At 44.3% G+C, this 18,529-nt stretch overlaps 1 protein-coding gene across 1 annotated transcript in view; it reads left to right on the plus strand.

The window, feature by feature from the left end:
• The window catches only part of LOC126088605 (guanine nucleotide-binding protein G(o) subunit alpha), a 588,370-nt gene that overhangs the window by 261,183 nt on the left and 308,658 nt on the right, over positions 1 to 18,529 (plus strand). The window contains exon 3 of the mRNA XM_049906821.1: positions 3,197 to 3,338. Coding sequence (XP_049762778.1) covers positions 3,197 to 3,338 — 142 coding nt within the window. The remainder of the gene's footprint in view (positions 1 to 3,196; positions 3,339 to 18,529) is intronic.

Below are 18,529 nucleotides of genomic sequence, written 5' to 3' on the forward strand. Positions count from 1 at the left end.
TTTGAACTTGAATTAAATGATTCTGGACAATCAACAATAGTAACATTTACGTAGTACGTACCAAGCTGAGCTGCAGTCGCAGGTAACCTAAAGTATGGTAACAAAACTCGCACTCTTAATTTGTGCTTGTGTAATCTGAATATTGTAGCTACCTATGAATACCTTAACTGAACTTTGAAATTAAAGCAGTGAAATCGAATGATATTACTTTAATGTTGGCGTTTGAATTTCAACGACATTCGAGTTCATTTCGGAAAAGGAAGGGACCGTACTTGGTAATGCAATTGGGACAATGAGCAACAAAGGTTCATGCTAAGTTGCTGTATTTTAGTGACGCTAATGGAATAGTTTGAAAAGCTGAGGTCTGCCATACAGTTCTAAAACTTTACGTGCTTCCAGTCTTCCTTGTTGGTTGATCGAAGGTTTGAAGTCGTCGATCGATGAGGTGGCGACAATCACTCATTGTCGGCCATAGCTGTTGCAGAAGCTGGATGTTCGCGCGCCTTCTTCTCGACACGGTCACCAGGCGAAACGGGCTCTTGATGTGTGCCTGCTAATGTGTCTCATCCGCGACACCGTGTCAGAAACTATCATAGCAAGTCGAGCGCAATTACATGCTGCCAAACCCCGGAAGCGCGGCAACTCGCGGGAGCGTCACTCAACACACCTGCTCCACCGCCCTACTCCAGCTAGACCCCGCTCCGCTCGCGCTCCACGCGGCAGCGTTAACACTACCAAAGATCCTAAACACTTTGGTTCTCCACACGACCTATCGATGTAATCGTTCGATAGCATAGTTTTCCCTAGGCAAGACCAAGCGTAAAAATACAAATACACTCCTGGAAATTGAAATAAGAATACCGTGAATTCATTGTCCCAGGAAGGGGAAACTTTATTGACACATTCCTGGGGTCAGATACATCACATGATCACACTGACAGAACCACAGGCACATAGACACAGGCAACAGAGCATGCACAATGTCGGCACTAGTACAGTGTATATCCACCTTTCGCAGCAATGCAGGCTGCTATTCTCCCATGGAGACGATCGTAGAGATGCTGGATGTAGTCCTGTGGAACGGCTTGCCATGCCATTTCCACCTGGCGCCTCAGTTGGACCAGCGTTCGTGCTGGACGTGCAGACCGCGTGAGACGACGCTTCATCCAGTCCCAAACATGCTCAATGGGGGACAGATCCGGAGATCTTGCTGGCCAGGGTAGTTGACTTACACCTTCTAGAGCACGTTGGGTGGCACGGGATACATGCGGACGTGCATTGTCCTGTTGGAACAGCAAGTTCCCTTGCCGGTCTAGGAATGGTAGAACGATGGGTTCGATGACGGTTTGGATGTACCGTGCACTATTCAGTGTCCCCTCGACGATCACCAGTGGTGTACGGCCAGTGTAGGAGATCGCTCCCCACACCATGATGCCGGGTGTTGGCCCTGTGTGCCTCGGTCGTATGCAGTCCTGATTGTGGCGCTCACCTGCACGGCGCCAAACACGCATACGACCATCATTGGCACCAAGGCAGAAGCGACTCTCATCGCTGAAGACGACACGTCTCCATTCGTCCCTCCATTCACGCCTGTCGCGACACCACTGGAGGCGGGCTGCACGATGTTGGGGCGTGAGCGGAAGACGGCCTAACGGTGTGCGGGACCGTAGTCCAGCTTCATGGAGACGGTTGCGAATGGTCCTCGCCGATACCCCAGGAGCAACAGTGTCCCTAATTTGCTGGGAAGTGGCGGTGCGGTCCCCTACGGCACTGCGTAGGATCCTACGGTCTTGGCGTGCATCCGTGCGTCGCTGCGGTCCGGTCCCAGGTCGACGGGCACGTGCACCTTCCGCCGACCACTGGCGACAACATCGATGTACTGTGGAGACCTCACGCCCCACGTGTTGAGCAATTCGGCGGTACGTCCACCCGGCCTCCCGCATGCCCACTATACGCCCTCGCTCAAAGTCCGTCAACTGCACATACGGTTCACGTCCACGCTGTCGCGGCATGCTACCAGTGTTAAAGACTGCGATGGAGCTCCGTATGCCACGGCAAACTGGCTGACACTGACGGCGGCGGTGCACAAATGCTGCGCAGCTAGCGCCATTCGACGGCCAACACCGCGGTTCCTGGTGTGTCCGCTGTGCCGTGCGTGTGATCATTGCTTGTACAGCCCTCTCGCAGTGTCCGGAGCAAGTATGGTGGGTCTGACACACCGGTGTCAATGTGTTCTTTTTTCCATTTCCAGGAGTGTAGTATTTACAAAACAAAGCAATTGTACATCGACATAAATGCATAAATATACATATATATTCAAATAGTAAAACAATTACATTATATAAAGACACAGAAATGTCATATCTACAGGTAACAAAAAAGGAAAAAATTTATAATACAATAGATGGAAATAGGAGGATATTCATTTCCGGCGTTACAATAGATCCGTGATGATAGAACAAAGTCTCACCATCCGTGATGATTCTTTTCAGTAAACAGATGTCCGCATTTTGTATTTCATTCAAGTCACGACAGGGGTTCAAGCGTCGTTGTCTTTGTTCAGGAGTCTAGATGTACGGGACACACACTCTTCTCTTCTTCAAAACATTCTGGAGAGTGTCTTAAACACTTGACTTGGAGATGTTGCTCCATTACGATTTGTGACAGAACAACGTTGACACACTACGTCCTCTAGTCCACTACACTGCCTACTCACAACTGACAGGTAGAATGTATATATATTGTTTATAGTTGTTAGGTTAAGCTGCCCGCATCTCGTGGTCGTGCGGTAGCGTTCTCGCTTCCCACGCACGGGTTCCCGGGTTCGATTCCCGGCGGGGTCAGGGATTTTCTCTGCCTCGTGATGACTGGGTGTTGTGTGCTGTCCTTAGGTTAGTTAGGTTTAAGTAGTTCTAAGTTCTAGGGGACTGATGACCATAGATGTTAAGTCCCATAGTGCTCAGAGCCATTTGAGCCATTTTTTTAGGTTAAGCTGTCAAGGTAGTAGATGCGCTGACGTCGCTTATACACTGGTAATAAAATCAATCTTGGAACTTTTTAGACGGACAGTATACGTTGGCGACAGAATGCTCTTACGTTACGATAACAGTGAATTCTGAATAACCGTATATTTCAGCTACTTTTTTTCAGCTCTAGTGTGTGTAACCTGAGCTTACTGCTGCCCCCTTGTGCGCAGGATCATCCACGAGAGCGGCTTCACGGCGGAAGACTTCAAGCAGTACCGGCCCGTCGTCTACAGCAACACGATCCAGTCCCTCGTCGCCATCCTGCGGGCGATGCCCAACCTCGGCATCAGTTTCTGCAACAACGAGAGGGAGGTGAGTCGCTGCACAAGCCTTCCGCCTTCCACTTTGCGCGTTGCGACGTAAACTGCCGCTACGGAACACCTGACGTGCCTCACCTGTGACAGCATTGTTGCTCGGTAGCTGCGCCTCTACTGTTTGTTATCTCGCTGTCATTTGGGTTTACGACAAGTTCGAATGACGGACATAACACTGCTTCATTTAGCTCAATGTCCGCCCCAAAAGCTGAGTGGTCAACGTGACGGATTGCCATCCTACGCGCTCGGGTTCGATTCGCGGCTGGGTCGGGGATTTTCTCCGCTCAGGGACTGGGTGTTGTGTTGTCTTCATCATAATTTCATCCCCATCCGGCGCGCAGGTCGCCCAATGTGGCGTCGAATGTAGTAAGACCTGCACCAAGGCGGCCGGACCTGCCCCGTAAGGGGCCTCCCGGACAATGACGCCTAACGCTCATTTCCATTTCAATTTAGCTCAATACTTTCTCGTTTTTTGACACGAACACTACGGGGATGATCAGCGTGTGTAAGATAATGTGAACAGTTTATACGTAAGAAGTTAGAACGCACATCCTTCTACAAAAGTCACTGGTCTACTGAACTTAAGACCGAAAATAAGTTTCGTCTGATGTGTCCCACCAAGTAACGTAGCTCGATGAAACTTGGACCATACATACAAAGAACCGCTACCGTACGGTAGAGAAGGTAACTGAAACAAATACGCAAAGAGACCAACAGAAGTGACACTTATTCGAAAATAATAATTGCACCATAGTGACCGCGACTTATGACGGTCCGCTGGACATTACAAAAGGCAGGACATAGTTGCTAGTACGTGTGTGATCACCAAGAACGGCAGTGCATACTCTGCAATGTGCTTCCACGCTGGCCACATGTTGATGTGGTACGGCATTCCGTTGCTCCACCAGCGCGGTTGACAAGTGCGGGGGTGGTCATTGGTGCGTTTGGAGAAATGCAACGCCCTGCCACAGGAAGTCAGTACCAGCCTAGGAGCAAATTGTAGAACATACATACGCCATGTTAAGAACCATGTTTCGCCTTTTGTAAAGTTCAGGAGAGCATCGCTAATCGCGGGACGTCATTTAATTATTGCCTTTGAATAAAAGTGTCATTTCTATGGCCTCATAACGTATTTCTTTCAGTTATGTTCTGTAGAGTGCTTCAGTTGTTTCTATGTATGATCCAAGTTTCATTGATGTATGTTACTTGACTGTGAGACATCAAACGAAGTTTCGTCCGTCTTTAAGTTTTGTACACCAAGTATAGTTTACGGTATAAAATCAATCAATATCTCTATATTTTTCTTAAATACATTTACAAGAATGTATATTGCAATGTTTATTACACTGAGAAGTGTTGCAAGCTAATGTAACTTAATGTTGTGATGAATTAGCATACATTACGGACTACATTAGAAACATTTAACTATATGCAATATGTAACTGTTAGTAATGACTTCATTCGACTTCCCGATGTTGTGGAAATGATCTGCATAAAAAATAGAAAAATGTTTCGGTAAATACGACAGGAAACTGTAACTTAAGGAACGCATCAAGAATATGACAGACTATGTTGTAAAATGTGGTTATTATTGGCCCCTACGTACTTAGTTAATGGAAAGTAAATTACGACATTCGACGAAAATTTAGGTCAAGCGAAAGCTTACCATCAGAGCTAATGCGTATTGGATGGATTAATGTGATAAAATTATTAATGCCCGCAGTGCCTGTAAAAGACATGAAGATAACATTTATTTTATCCGCGAAGACGTCTAGGATTTTAATAACTGCATCAGTGTACAACGTTTTTATAAAACACACAGTCGTCATATTTTTAGAACATATCGCTCTTGAGATCCAAGTATTTATGTGGAACCAGCATGAAGGAGCCATTTGCGTATCACATTGGCGAATATCGGCGTCAGACGATCGCTGAGCGGTAGATAAGGAGGTCGCATTTCGTTACGTTCATCTGCCCCACTTGACTTGCTCTTGTGGAATCACATAAAAAATCTTGTGTACGTGACTCACGTCAAGACTGAAGATTACCTACTGCCAAGACCTCTCCTTTATGTGACATTTTTCGAACAGCACCGGTGTTGTACAATTGGGTGCAACACAACTTTGTGGGACGATATCATGCATGCACGGACGCTTGGGGACGCCAATTTTACCAACTGTCGTCAGTTTATCAGTTTATGTAAGTTTTTCTTTTAAATAATATTATCGGGAAAATATGACAAACTGTTCATGGAGATTGACTATGTTCTTTTATTTTTTATATTTTATACAACACAATATGAGCATTTCACGCTGCCTTAAGGGGCTCCGGAAAGGCTCAAAATCATGAAAAGTTCAATTTTTACTTTTTTGCGTTTTCTGAATCTGCAGACTATTACCTTTTAATAGATATATAATTTATTCAATTCCGAAGACTACAACTATTTTTAAATTTTTTTTGAAATGTGTTCTACATGGTCGTGACCCACTGTGGCGCTGTTAAACTGCTGTCAAATGGTGTTATTATTAACGTCCGTATTCATCAGGTACATTTTAGTGATGTGAGATAAAGTATGTGTTGTGGCTAACCTGTGATGGTTCAATATATATCGCTGGTGTGATTGTCGATTGTTTCATGTTTATTTACTCTGTCGTTATCTCGAAAATATTCGTAATTAATTCTGTTTCTTGAGTCTCTGTTTTGTTGAAGTATAATAATGAGTAAAAGTAAAGTTATTAGAAATCCTCTGAAGGCTTTTAAGAAAAGGAGAAATGTTGGAAAGCCAAAGGTATGTGTTATTACTGTAAATAATAACTTTCTAACATGGTACGAGCGATGCTTGCTTTAGACAAGGAACGCCTTCGGGCTGCAGACAGGGCTGTAAAGAGTCTAGAAATACAAGCAAGAGTAAACAGGAGTAGGAACAAGAGGAAGCTGGAGAAGGAGATTGCAGAGGATGAAGATAATCCATCCGATGGACCTGGAATGCACTAAAAAGTTAATCCAATCTTTATCGCTCGATTCCCAAAACTTTTATTTTCTCATACTAATTACATGTTTTCTAAGGATCTTCCAAACATATTCGTTTCAAACTTTCAGTAAATGTTACACAGTACCTTCTGCATAATTTAACACAGCCTTTTTCCAAAAAACTGTATATTTTTGAATATATAAATAAAAAATTGCAAAAAAATGTTGTGAATTTTCATTACAATTGAAAAAAAAATCATCTTTAATAACTGAACTAAAATTTTGTGAAATCCCTGTGTTAAGTTGTAGCCCATATTCCAATAAATAATCTGTAAAAAGTTCAACTTCCTACCTCAAATACTTTGTGAGGAAAGATGTAATTTATAAGCGTTATTTTAACATTGCAAGTATAGGGCGTTCCGGAGCCCCTTAACTGGTTTAGGACACCAATGATCATCTTCAGTTTGCCATTAGGTAAAAAGAGGAGATACAGATACTATAAAAGTTACTATAAAATCTGTCTAGCTGCAAATGCATCTCGCAGCTCTGTTGAGAATATGTGAGGGGCGTTCGTCTCAACCAAACCGACACGTCTGTTGCGGCAGAGCACAGCTTCAACGAAGAACTCAGGTTTGTTTTTGACAAGACAAACGTGCTGTGCCGCGCCAAGGAGTTCTGGGTTGTCATCAAAGAGGCAGTGGAAATACATTGCGGTCTTGTCCACTGGGACACTAGTTTCCAACTGAGCTCCGTGTGGAGTGAGACGTTGGCAAAAATACGTCAAAAATGCTCTGATGTGAAAGCAGTGGAGGCAGCGAGCAAAATAGGCAGGCAAGTCCAGCATTCAACGCCCAGACCAGCTCCACCCCGCCAGAGGAACCCCCATCACCTGCTGTGACATCTCTCCCAGAGGCTCGCGGATGGTCCACCTGTTGGACCCTCGGCAGAACAGTTTTGGGTCCAGCGTGTATAAAGAAACGAACCAGACATGAACCACACTTCGCCTGAAGATAACGGGCAGAAAACTCGTCAAAACGTTGCCACAACACGACGTCGCGAATCGTCCGATAACCCGAAAAGATTTACGTAATGAAATTCGCCTCGAAAGTCTCATTTCCCGTATACCAAGTGATTATCTTCACAATGATAAAATAGCATAAGATTGTACCTGTATTTGCGAAAGGGACAGCCACTTTGGCAGATTTTGTAGCTTTATTCGTTAGGGTAATGTAACATAATTATTTTAAAAAAGATTTAAAAACTTTTCAAATTGCTAAACAAGCTTTAATTTTTAGCATTTGTAAAAATGGGGCAGGATGGATGGTGGAATGATGGAAACTGTTCATAAGCACATGAAAATGTTAATCGGTCCCCACTGTTGCTTGCTTAGCCACAACGTCTAAAGATTGTAGGTTGATTCTTTGGTGGTACGATCTTCTGTCTTATAACAGCTACTTTTCACAGCCACGAGGTTCCTTATGCGCAAAATACTGCTTGACATTCTTTGCTCCACCCCGAGTGCCAAATCGTCTGAAGCCCCAGAAAATACATTAGAGGGAAAAAATTAGTACACTCTTTTAGAGGTTTCCGCTTCACTCATAATTTATTGTTGCAATAGTGCACATGGAGTACGTGAAATGGTTACACTTAGTGATCAACAGCACAAGCGGATCTGAGGTACCAGGTATCGATCCATGCTCCGTGGTGTAGCCTCCAAGGACGGCAATGCAGGCGCTGACTCTAGCATCCAGTGGATAGTACGGATGCTGAATACTGCCCTGGGACACATTGTTCCACTGCATTATTCCACGCCTGCTCGATTTGTTCACTTAGTTCTCTAAGTGGTGTTGGTTGACGTATCGCAGTAGTCAGTTCTCGTCACATCATATCCGACAAGTGCTCGATGGAAGACAAGTCTGGAGATCGTGTTGACCAGGGAAATTGCTGCACGTCTTGTTGAGCACGTTGAGTTTTTCACGGGCAGCGTTGGACGCACGGGTAGTGCGTGGCCGAACATTATTCTGTTGTTAAATCCATTTTTTGCCGTTGTTGCAAGAGGAAGGTGATGTGTTGAACAACAAGGACCATCCTGCCAATCGGAAGGCCGCAGTTTGACACCTTTCAAACTCGCTCAGTTGGCTGTAGGTATACGAGTGTGTCTTCATGGCATGGTTGCCTGCTTGCTTCACAGGTTTGCACCATACTGAGCATTCTGGCTGTGAGCATTCTCTATTATAGGGTAGACACAGATGACGCTCTGGTAGCCACGCCACTTTATATTAACTGAATTTAACTCTAGATTCAACCAAAAGAAGAACGCACAACGGATATCTAACTCCGGGTTTCAGTTCGACTGATCAGGAATTTAACTTTGCTAAATCCTTCCTAGTGTCTTTCTCTTACAGATTATATGAGGTCAGTGATCACAAGAGGAAGGACGGCGTGTTGGGGCAAGGTTAACGAACTGAATTGATACTTAAAGGACATTTATTCACAAAGTGGAGCTTACCCGTGAACTTCATTTAACGCGAAACACGTATAAAATCCTAACACTATGGTTCCATAAAAGCTAATTATATTAATCATCATTATTCACTGAGGACTGGGCTGGGTCATGAATGAAACATGGTCGCACATAAGAAAAGACTCAGTCACAGAATAACAGAGGCTAATATTCACCGCACTCTAGCAAAACGTGAGCTGTCTGAACTAGTTTGTGCATTGCAGTGGGAGGAGACGTGTAACTTAGTAGAAATCACGATGCATTAAGCGAATCGTGACCGAGCAGAGAACAAGTTCTGCCCCACATGAATTTAGTTAAATGAGAGCAAAATTATCATTCGCGAGAACACCATAATGCTTCTGACATTAGGGCCTTAAGTTTACAGAAAGCCTTAACTCGAATAGCCGGCCGCAGTGGCCGAGCGGTTCTAGGCGCTACAGTCTGGAGCCGCGCGACCGCTACGGTCGCAGGTTCGAATCCTGCCTCGGGCATGGATGTGCGTCATGTCCTTAGGTTAGTTAGGTTGATGTAGTTCTAAGTTCTAGGGGACTGATGACCTCAGAAGTTAAGTCCCATAGTGCTCAGAGCCATTTGCACCATTTCTTAAATCGAATAATCTGAGCTAACTCCCATCCAAAATCACCGTCTATGTACACACAAGAGCGGCACATCATACTCACCAAAGACCAGCTCAGTGACTCTTCTGCGACTGACTAACTGTACAGATTCCAACCTGCCTCGCCTCTGTGCACATAGTCCGATAAGACTTGGAGGGGGCGGGCTGACCAATCAACGGGACGAATTTTTCAGTGGTGTCAGACGGATCCTCCAGTCAGAAGACAGGGGAGACGATTCCCGTTTCCTCATCCTCAAAACTTTCCATCGGTTCAACTTCTAAAATTTTAAGAAATAAAACACGTCACTTGCACGTGGTTCTGAAGGAGTCAATCGTTAAAAAAACTCGCATAAATAACGTCTCGCTAAAAGTTGCTCAAGGTACTTTTGTTAACTCAACTGCCGTTTAAGGCCTCCGCTGCAAACTTGACGTAAGGAAGTCCACCTGAATTCGACAAGTTGCATGTGTTTGTAATTACACACTCATTCAAGCAATCCAGTGTTCATCCATGATTATTGTTCCAGATACGTGGTATGCTGAATATCAAGTTTAATGAAATTGAAAATAAAACACACGCTCAATTCCGATTGTCAGAGAGAACTCCTCCCTGACATGGAAAAATTATGAGAAAACAAAGGCAGAGAAAACACACTCTGCAGAACTTGATAAAACCACAAAATAATATGAAATGTGGATTGCCTGATGTCTTCCGATGTGGATGCATGAAAGAAGATAGGAGTAGTAGTTACGCATACGACTGACTTTAGCACTGTTGGCAGTGGAACCCTAGTGCACTTAGGCATAATTGTATTCTTTCCTTATCTGTGTTACCCTGAGATGACAGAGGCCAGGATAGCGACATGCACAGATACGAAAGACTGTAGTGTCGCCTACATAAGGTGTAAAACCTTGCATAGCTGTCATTTGTACTCAGGCGATTCACGTGAAAAGGTTTCCGATGCGGTTAATGGCGCATGACGGGAATTAACTGACTTTCAGTCCGGAATAGTAGAGATAGACGCATTGGATTTTCCATTCCGGAAATAGTTAGGGAATTCAATATTCTGCGATCCACAGTGTCAAGAGTGCACCGAGAATACCAGATTTCAGCCATTACCTGTCACCACGAACAACGCAGTGGCCGATGGCCTTTACTTAACGACCGAAAGCAGCCACGTTTGCGTAGCGTTGTCAGTGCTAACAGACACGCAACACTGCGTGAAATAACCGCTGAAATCAATGTGGAACGTACGACGAACGTATCCGTTAGAACAGTGCGGCGAAATGTGGCATTAATGGGCTCCAGCCGGAGACGACCGACCGCGAGTCTTCGCTAACAGCTCGACATCGTCTGCAGAGCCTCTTCTGAGCTCGTGACTATATCAGTTGGAACCTAGACGACTGGTCAGATGAGTTCCGATACTGGTTGGTAAGAGCTTCATCATGACGTAAGCACAATATACACTCCTGGAAAAGGAAAAAAGAACACATTGACACCGGTGTGTCAGACCCACCATACTTGCTCCGGACACTGCGAGAGGGCTGTACAAGCAATGATCACACGCACGGCACAGCGGACACACCAGGAACCGCGGTGTTGGCCGTCGAATGGCGCTAGCTGCGCAGCATTTGTGCACCGCCGCCGTCAGTGTCAGCCAGTTTGCCGTGGCATACGGAGCTCCATCGCAGTCTTTAACACTGGTAGCATGCCGCGACAGCGTGGACGTGAACCGTATGTGCAGTTGACGGACTTTGAGCGAGGGCGTATAGTGGGCATGCGGGAGGCCGGGTGGACGTACCGCCGAATTGCTCAACACGTGGGGCGTGAGGTCTCCACAGTACATCGATGTTGTCGCCAGTGGCCGGCGGAAGGTGCACGTGCCCGTCGACCTGGGACCGGACCGCAGCGACGCACGGATGCACGCCAAGACCGTAGGATCCTACGCAGTGCCGTAGGGGACCGCACCGCCACTTCCCAGCAAATTAGGGACACTGTTGCTCCTGGGGTATCGGCGAGGACCATTCGCAACCGTCTCCATGAAGCTGGGCTACGGTCCCGCACACCGTTAGGCCGTCTTCCGCTCACGCCCCAACATCGTGCAGCCCGCCTCCAGTGGTGTCGCGACAGGCGTGAATGGAGGGACGAATGGAGACGTGTCGTCTTCAGCGATGAGAGTCGCTTCTGCCTTGGTGCCAATGATGGTCGTATGCGTGTTTGGCGCCGTGCAGGTGAGCGCCACAATCAGGACTGCATACGACCGAGGCACACAGGGCCAACACCCGGCATCATGGTGTGGGGAGCGATCTCCTACACTGGCCGTACACCACTGGTGATCGTCGAGGGGACACTGAATAGTGCACGGTACATCCAAACCGTCATCGAACCCATCGTTCTACCATTCCTAGACCGGCAAGGAAACTTGCTGTTCCAACAGGACAATGCACGTCCGCATGTATCCCGTGCCACCCAACGTGCTCTAGAAGGTGTAAGTCAACTACCCTGGCCAGCAAGATCTCCGGATCTGTCCCCCATTGAGCATGTTTGGGACTGGATGAAGCGTCGTCTCACGCGGTCTGCACGTCCAGCACGAACGCTGGTCCAACTGAGGCGCCAGGTGGAAATGGCATGGCAAGCCGTTCCACAGGACTACATCCAGCATCTCTACGATCGTCTCCATGGGAGAATAGCAGCCTGCATTGCAGCGAAAGGTGGATATACACTGTACTAGTGCCGACATTGTGCATGCTCTGTTGCCTGTGTCTATGTGCCTGTGGTTCTGTCAGTGTGATCATGTGATGTATCTGACCCCAGGAATGTGTCAATAAAGTTTCCCCTTCCTGGGACAATGAATTCACGGTGTTCTTATTTCAATTTCCAGGAGTGTAGATGGCCTAGTGGACTTTCCGACCGTGGCCCTTGCGTCCTCAGACGTCAATGTGCTGTTCCCACCCACAAGTATTTTAGCCGTGGCTTTTCCGACCATCAGAGGAATCCACAACAGTGGAGGAGACTCTGGTCGGAAATACCACGTTGCAAAACTGGTTGGTCTGAAGTGTCACGGTAACTGTGACAACTATAAAAGGGTTAGAGACGCACGGTAACTGTGACACCTATAAAAGGGTAAGAGAAGCAACGGTGGAAAAGCCCACCAAACCATGGACCGAAGTTGTCATTGAGGCACTGTGCAATCTGGTGGTGGCTCCACAATGGTACGGGCTATGTTTACGTGGATGATTGACTGAAAATGATTATGTTCGTCCACATGGGCGCCTTCTGCAGCTATTTATGGACTTCATGTTTCGAGACAATGATGTCATGTCACCGTCCCACAATTTTCCGCGACTGGTTTGAAGAACATTTTGAACAGTTAGAGCGAATGATTTCGCCACCCAAATCACCCGACATCAGTCCCATCGCACCATTATGGGACATAATCGAGAGGACAGTTAGCGCACAAAATCTTGCATAGAGGCAGCACGGTTCGATATTTCCGCAGGGACTTCGAACGATTTGTTAAGTCCGTGCCACGTCGAGTTGCTGCCCTTTTCCGGGCAAAAGCAGGCCCGACACGATATTTGGCGGTATCCCTTGATTATATCACCTCAGTGCAATTACCGGGCAGATTTTATAATTTCTGTAATGACTCTTTCGCTCCTTCTTTTTTCTACTGAATGTCTCAAGATGACCCCTGACTGTTCGAAAGTAGCTACAGCAGTGTGAAGTGCTCATATAAAATAATGTAATTAATAATATTAATACTGTTAGTACATTATTAACATAATTAATATTATTATAAAAATTCGTGTACCTGGGCTACTATAACCATCACAGACAAAGAGAGAAATTTGAAAAATTTTGATTTTCAGTTATAAATTTAGACTCTATCGTGTAACGACAAGGTTACGTCTACGAAATTGATAAATTGCTCTTTTCTCCATCATTCTTGAGAGTCTGCTTCATCATGACGTAAGCACAATATAGATGGCCTAGTGGACTTCCCCGACCGTGGCCTTTGCGTCCTCAGACGTCAATGTGCTGTTCCCACCCACAAGTATTTTAGCCGTGGCTTTTCCGACCGTCAGAGGAATCCACAACAGTGGAGGAGACTCTGGTCGGAAATACCACGTTGCAAAACTGGTTGGTCTGAAGTGTCACGGTAACTGTGACAACTATAAAAGGGTCAGAGACGCACGGTAACTGTGACACCTATAAAAGGGTAAGAGACGCAACGGTGGAAAAGCCCACGGAACCGCTGTGGCGAGTGCATGTTATTTGTTCTACTAGACCACATTGTTGTTAATAAAGAGGATGGGAGCAGCCTCGGATCTGCGATGTTTCCGAACGGGGCAATAACTCGGTATTGGCGCCGCAGCCCGCCCCCCTCTCCCCGACCCGTTTCCTTTCGCACTCGAGCGTTCTTTTTTTTAAATTGATTTTTCAAAAATTCATCGTTTCTGTAGCGCACTTCTGTCTAAAAAGGAAATGCAAGACATATTATTTGGTATTAAGTGCACCAATTTGCAGTGTCACGCCTCTTCACACAACGTTCTTCTATCGCACGTCACTGTATTTCGCTCTGTGGAATTCGAACGTGTGTATTTTGCTGTGGAAGCTATCAGACCTATATTATTTATAACAGTGAAAATTAAAATATCCCGTGGTGCCTCTCCTGCTTCCAGTCGGCTGGTTTGTCATCCTACCTCCCTTAAAAAAAACTCACAATTAATACTGGGTGGGATTATTTGTGACCGGGAGAGTAAGAACTCTTCAGAAAATTTACACTATTTATTGTCTATGAGCTAATCTTTTGCGTGACACAAAATTAAATATAGGGAAATAAAAGCAATAAAGGCAAGAGACAAGCAAGACAGTACACATTTCATCCATTCTTGGGTTCCACTATTTCGTCCTTTCTAATCTTGTTAGAGCTTTACATCCTCCTGCTTTCTTTTCGGCTAAAGAATCTATTATCAGAGTTCGTCAAACGTTTTACTACTTGAAAAATCAAAATGTCGTTGTCTAATACTGGAAAAGCTGTTAATACGTATAGTACCGAAGACATAATATTATTAACAAAGTACCAATATCAAATGCCTATTAGAACTCCACCATTGCCGGTCCCAAGTCCGGGGCCTCATTTCGCAAGTGATGAGGAAGGAGGAGTGGTATAAGATAGGGTTGCAAAAAGAAGAACCTTAAAGTAAATTGCATTGCTTTTGCAGATGATATGGCCCTGTTTGCTGAAAGAATGGAAGAAGCACGAGAGCAAATCCTTGAATTAAAGAAACAAGCACTTAAAATAGGTCTTGATATCTCCTTTGAAAAAATAAGATATTGACAAACATCAAGCATTCATGTAAATACCTCTAAGTTCAAGAACAAAAGATTGAAATAATAAAAGAATTCAAATATCTCGGAGAATGGATTAGTTGGAATGCTGGGGAAAGCAAAGCAATGGAATCCAGAAAAAATAAACCTGAATTGGCCAACGAACTAACAAAAAATACATACTACAAAAAATCCCTTTCATGGAGGGTCCAAAATTACACATTACAAGACAGTGATTAGGCCAGAAGTACTGTATGCAGCAAAACATGAATTTCAAAGGCAAAATGGAGAAACTTGAGTGAAAGGAAAGCAAAATTTTAAGAAAAATCATAGGACCAAAATTTCAAGACAGTAAGATTATATACATCAAAAATGAAACACTCTACAAGAAAATTGAAAAACTTTCAGATACTATGCGCAAAAGGAGGATAAATTTTTATGGCCATCTTCTCAGAATGAATTCCAACAGATTAACTAAACAAATCTTTGACTTTTCCCGTAACCGCAAAACGAAACCCAACTGATTTAAAGAAACTGAGAAAGACCTAGTAGAATTAAAGAGTTCAGAAAATTCACTTATTGATCGCACAGCTAAATTAATTACTAAAGATGTAAACATAAGGTTCCATGATAAATCTACCCAAAAGTCTAAACCCCGAATCTCGGAAGAAGAAGGTAAGAAAGAATGAAGAAATACTGGGCCCTAAGAAAAGAACAACGCGCAAAGAAATGATTGGTTCAAATGGCTCTGAGCACTATGGGACTTAACATCTGAGGTCATCAGTCCCCTAGAACTTAGAACTGCTTAAACCTAACTAACCTAAGGACATCACACACATTCATGCCCGAGGCAGGATTCGAATCTGCGGCCGTAGCGGTCGTGCATTTTCAGACTGATGCGCCTAGAACCGCTCGGCCACACCAGCCGGCGCTCAGTCATCCCGCGTTTATTCTTCGGTTAGGCGTTATCACGTGTTCGTACAACACGTTTTCCGCGCTATTCTGAGAATAGAACTTAAGCGGCTGCTAACCGTGGACTGTACAACTGGCCCTTAGTAGTGTAAAGATCTTACAAAAATATTTCCGTCAAAAGTTCATTTTCTCGGACATACCAAGAAGATAATATGTAATCTTTCTTACCTGTTATACCTGTTAGTCGTTGATTTCCAATCTTTTAGGCTGAATCTATAGATTTCGCTAATAATTATAACAACAGTGATCATTCGCACACTCAATCAACCACATAAACAAACAGTGATTGGCGTTCATCCGTCCGTGTTTATTGGGCTCAGCTCGTATCGCTCCGTCCCCTTTTGTCAGTGGGAAAGTTTTTCATTTCTTGTTACGACGAGGATTCCACTGGCAGAGACATCACGTGCTCTAAGCACGCATTCAGAAATCAACTTAGAATGTGTTCAAAAATGTTCAAAAACCATCAGGGATGCGTTTCAAAATCGTATGAATAATCGACAGACCAACGTGCTATGGATACTAGGCGTTTTGCGAAACAAGGCTTTTCCTTCAAGAATGTGAATTTGGTGCCCCCTGAAATTGCCGCAAGGGGCAATATCCGGTTTGCTCCGCCTTCCTTAATCCGGACCTGGATGAGAGTCAAGAGAATTTAAAGTCAGTTCATTGGAGAAGGTCTGCTCCAGTCGGAAAGCTCCAAACCAAACTACCAGTTTAAATCGCCTCACTCGGAGAATGAAAATAATCGCCTGTCGCTGTCGCTGAACCCTAGCGAGGTAGCGCCGTAATTAAGGCAGTGAACTCGCAGTTGAGGAGACAGGTGTTCATATCCTTGTGTGATCATCCAGTTTCACGAATTTCTCTATCTGTACGAGCCCGTCCTTGACCGAACGTCACATGTAGTCTTATTTCGCATATCGTTAATCATTCTTGCCGAAAATCTTCAACATGTAACAAGCGCATGAAGAAGTCAATTGTCGTCCCTCTTTTTTAAAAGAAGGAAAGCGGAGTAACTGGGATAATTATATAGGGATAACTTTGATAGACGCAACCTGCAAGATATGGCAAAATGGTTGGCAAAAGATGCAGGCTGTAAGTAAAATATTCCATTTAGAAAAACAGAATGCCTTCATGAAGCGAAGATCGTGAATAGGTAGTGTATTCATTAGAAAACAGTTAGTGGAGAAGAGGTGCGACTGTAATATGTAAAAGCATATAGCCTTTACAGATTAAGTAAAAGCTTTCGATCGTGTAAACAGCCAAGTAGTATGAAGCGTAGTAGAGAAACGAGGGTGTCCTAAACATCATAAACATCATAAAGTAATTATTAAAGCAAGTGCAAGAATTTCAGTTATGTGGTTCTTGTGAATCAGTGTGTCGGACAAGGGCACAGTTTATCACCGTCGTTGTTTGATATATATACCGATGACATCTTAAGGAGACGGAAGCAAGAAGTACATGCTGTGTTACAGATATCACAGTATGGAATTATAAACACCTGTTTTTTGCAGGCTATTGGTTTATTCTATTTCATAATGAAAAGAAATTTCAATGTGCCATACATAGGTTGCACCTGCAGGGCAAGGTATATAGTATGGAAATCTCTGTCACTCAAATGAAGGTAATGGCACTTAAAGGAGTTGAGCCAATCAGATCAAAAAAATTGAACAACCTAGCAGTTTTAAATGTTCAGGAAACAAGAAAAGTTCCCACCGTGATAGAGATACAGCCAACCAACTTCATCAGTTTCGGTATGTATGTGATGCTATTAATATAACCTTAAGGAACAAAGTTATAAAGCAAACAAAAATAAAGTTTTATAAAACTATGGGTGTGGTGTCTGCTGCACGGGAGTGAAACCAGGGTTCCCGCGAAGAGGGAAAGAAGCAAAATACAAGCAGCTGAAATGAGATTTATAAGAACAGCGAAAGGTTTGCACACGCCAAGACCGGATTAGGAATTAATAAATTACAGAAGAACTGTATGTTGTAGGGATAAAAAACAGAATAGAGAAATACAGAAACAGATGGAAGGAGTATGTGAAGCCAGAAGAAAAGCCGACGAAACAATTATTGAGCTACAGCCTGTTAGGAAGAAGAAACCCTGGAAGGCCCAAAATGAGAAGGGCTCAACAATAAGCTCTGAAGATGGAACAGGCAGTTGGCCTAATCCGTGGAACTGAAGATGATGATGTTGACATGTCCGCAAGTGAAGCATATAATGAAGCTATGACAAAACATGTTTGTGCAGCAGATAACACCGTGCGCTACAATCGAGAACATCAGTGAAAGTTTTTTTTCTCACGGCCTTGTTCCTGATCAGACTCATACCCGTATATAATTTTTGAGAATTACATGCTATTTGGTCGTCATCGCCCCGCATGTTGTTACATCACTATTCTTCAAAGCCTATCAACATGAGGCTAATTACTGGAGCTCTCTAGAATTAACATCGATATTTCTCTACCGATCCAAAACAGAGGGTTCGTCCTTCGTGAAATACTGTCCCGCCCAACATTCTCCTAGCACGTGGGTACGTGGTTTTAGTATGTTTCATTTCCTTCGTGATCGTCTGCGATGTCGCGGGTCCTTGGGCGAGAAAACGTCCATCTACATAAATAAAAATGTGAATGTTAGTCTGTTCAAAATCGTGTGTCTCCGAATGTTCTTGACCGACTGCCTTGAAATTTTGACACAACGTTGATTTCTGATACGGGCGTATTTTTAGGTATTTAATTCTTTGATACATGATGTATAATACATGTATATGTACCTTTTTCAGATTTTGCAACAACGTTCCCTA

The sequence above is a fragment of the Schistocerca cancellata genome, chromosome 6, assembly GCF_023864275.1.
Source record: "Schistocerca cancellata isolate TAMUIC-IGC-003103 chromosome 6, iqSchCanc2.1, whole genome shotgun sequence".
NCBI classification, from domain to species: Eukaryota; Metazoa; Arthropoda; class Insecta; order Orthoptera; family Acrididae; genus Schistocerca; species Schistocerca cancellata.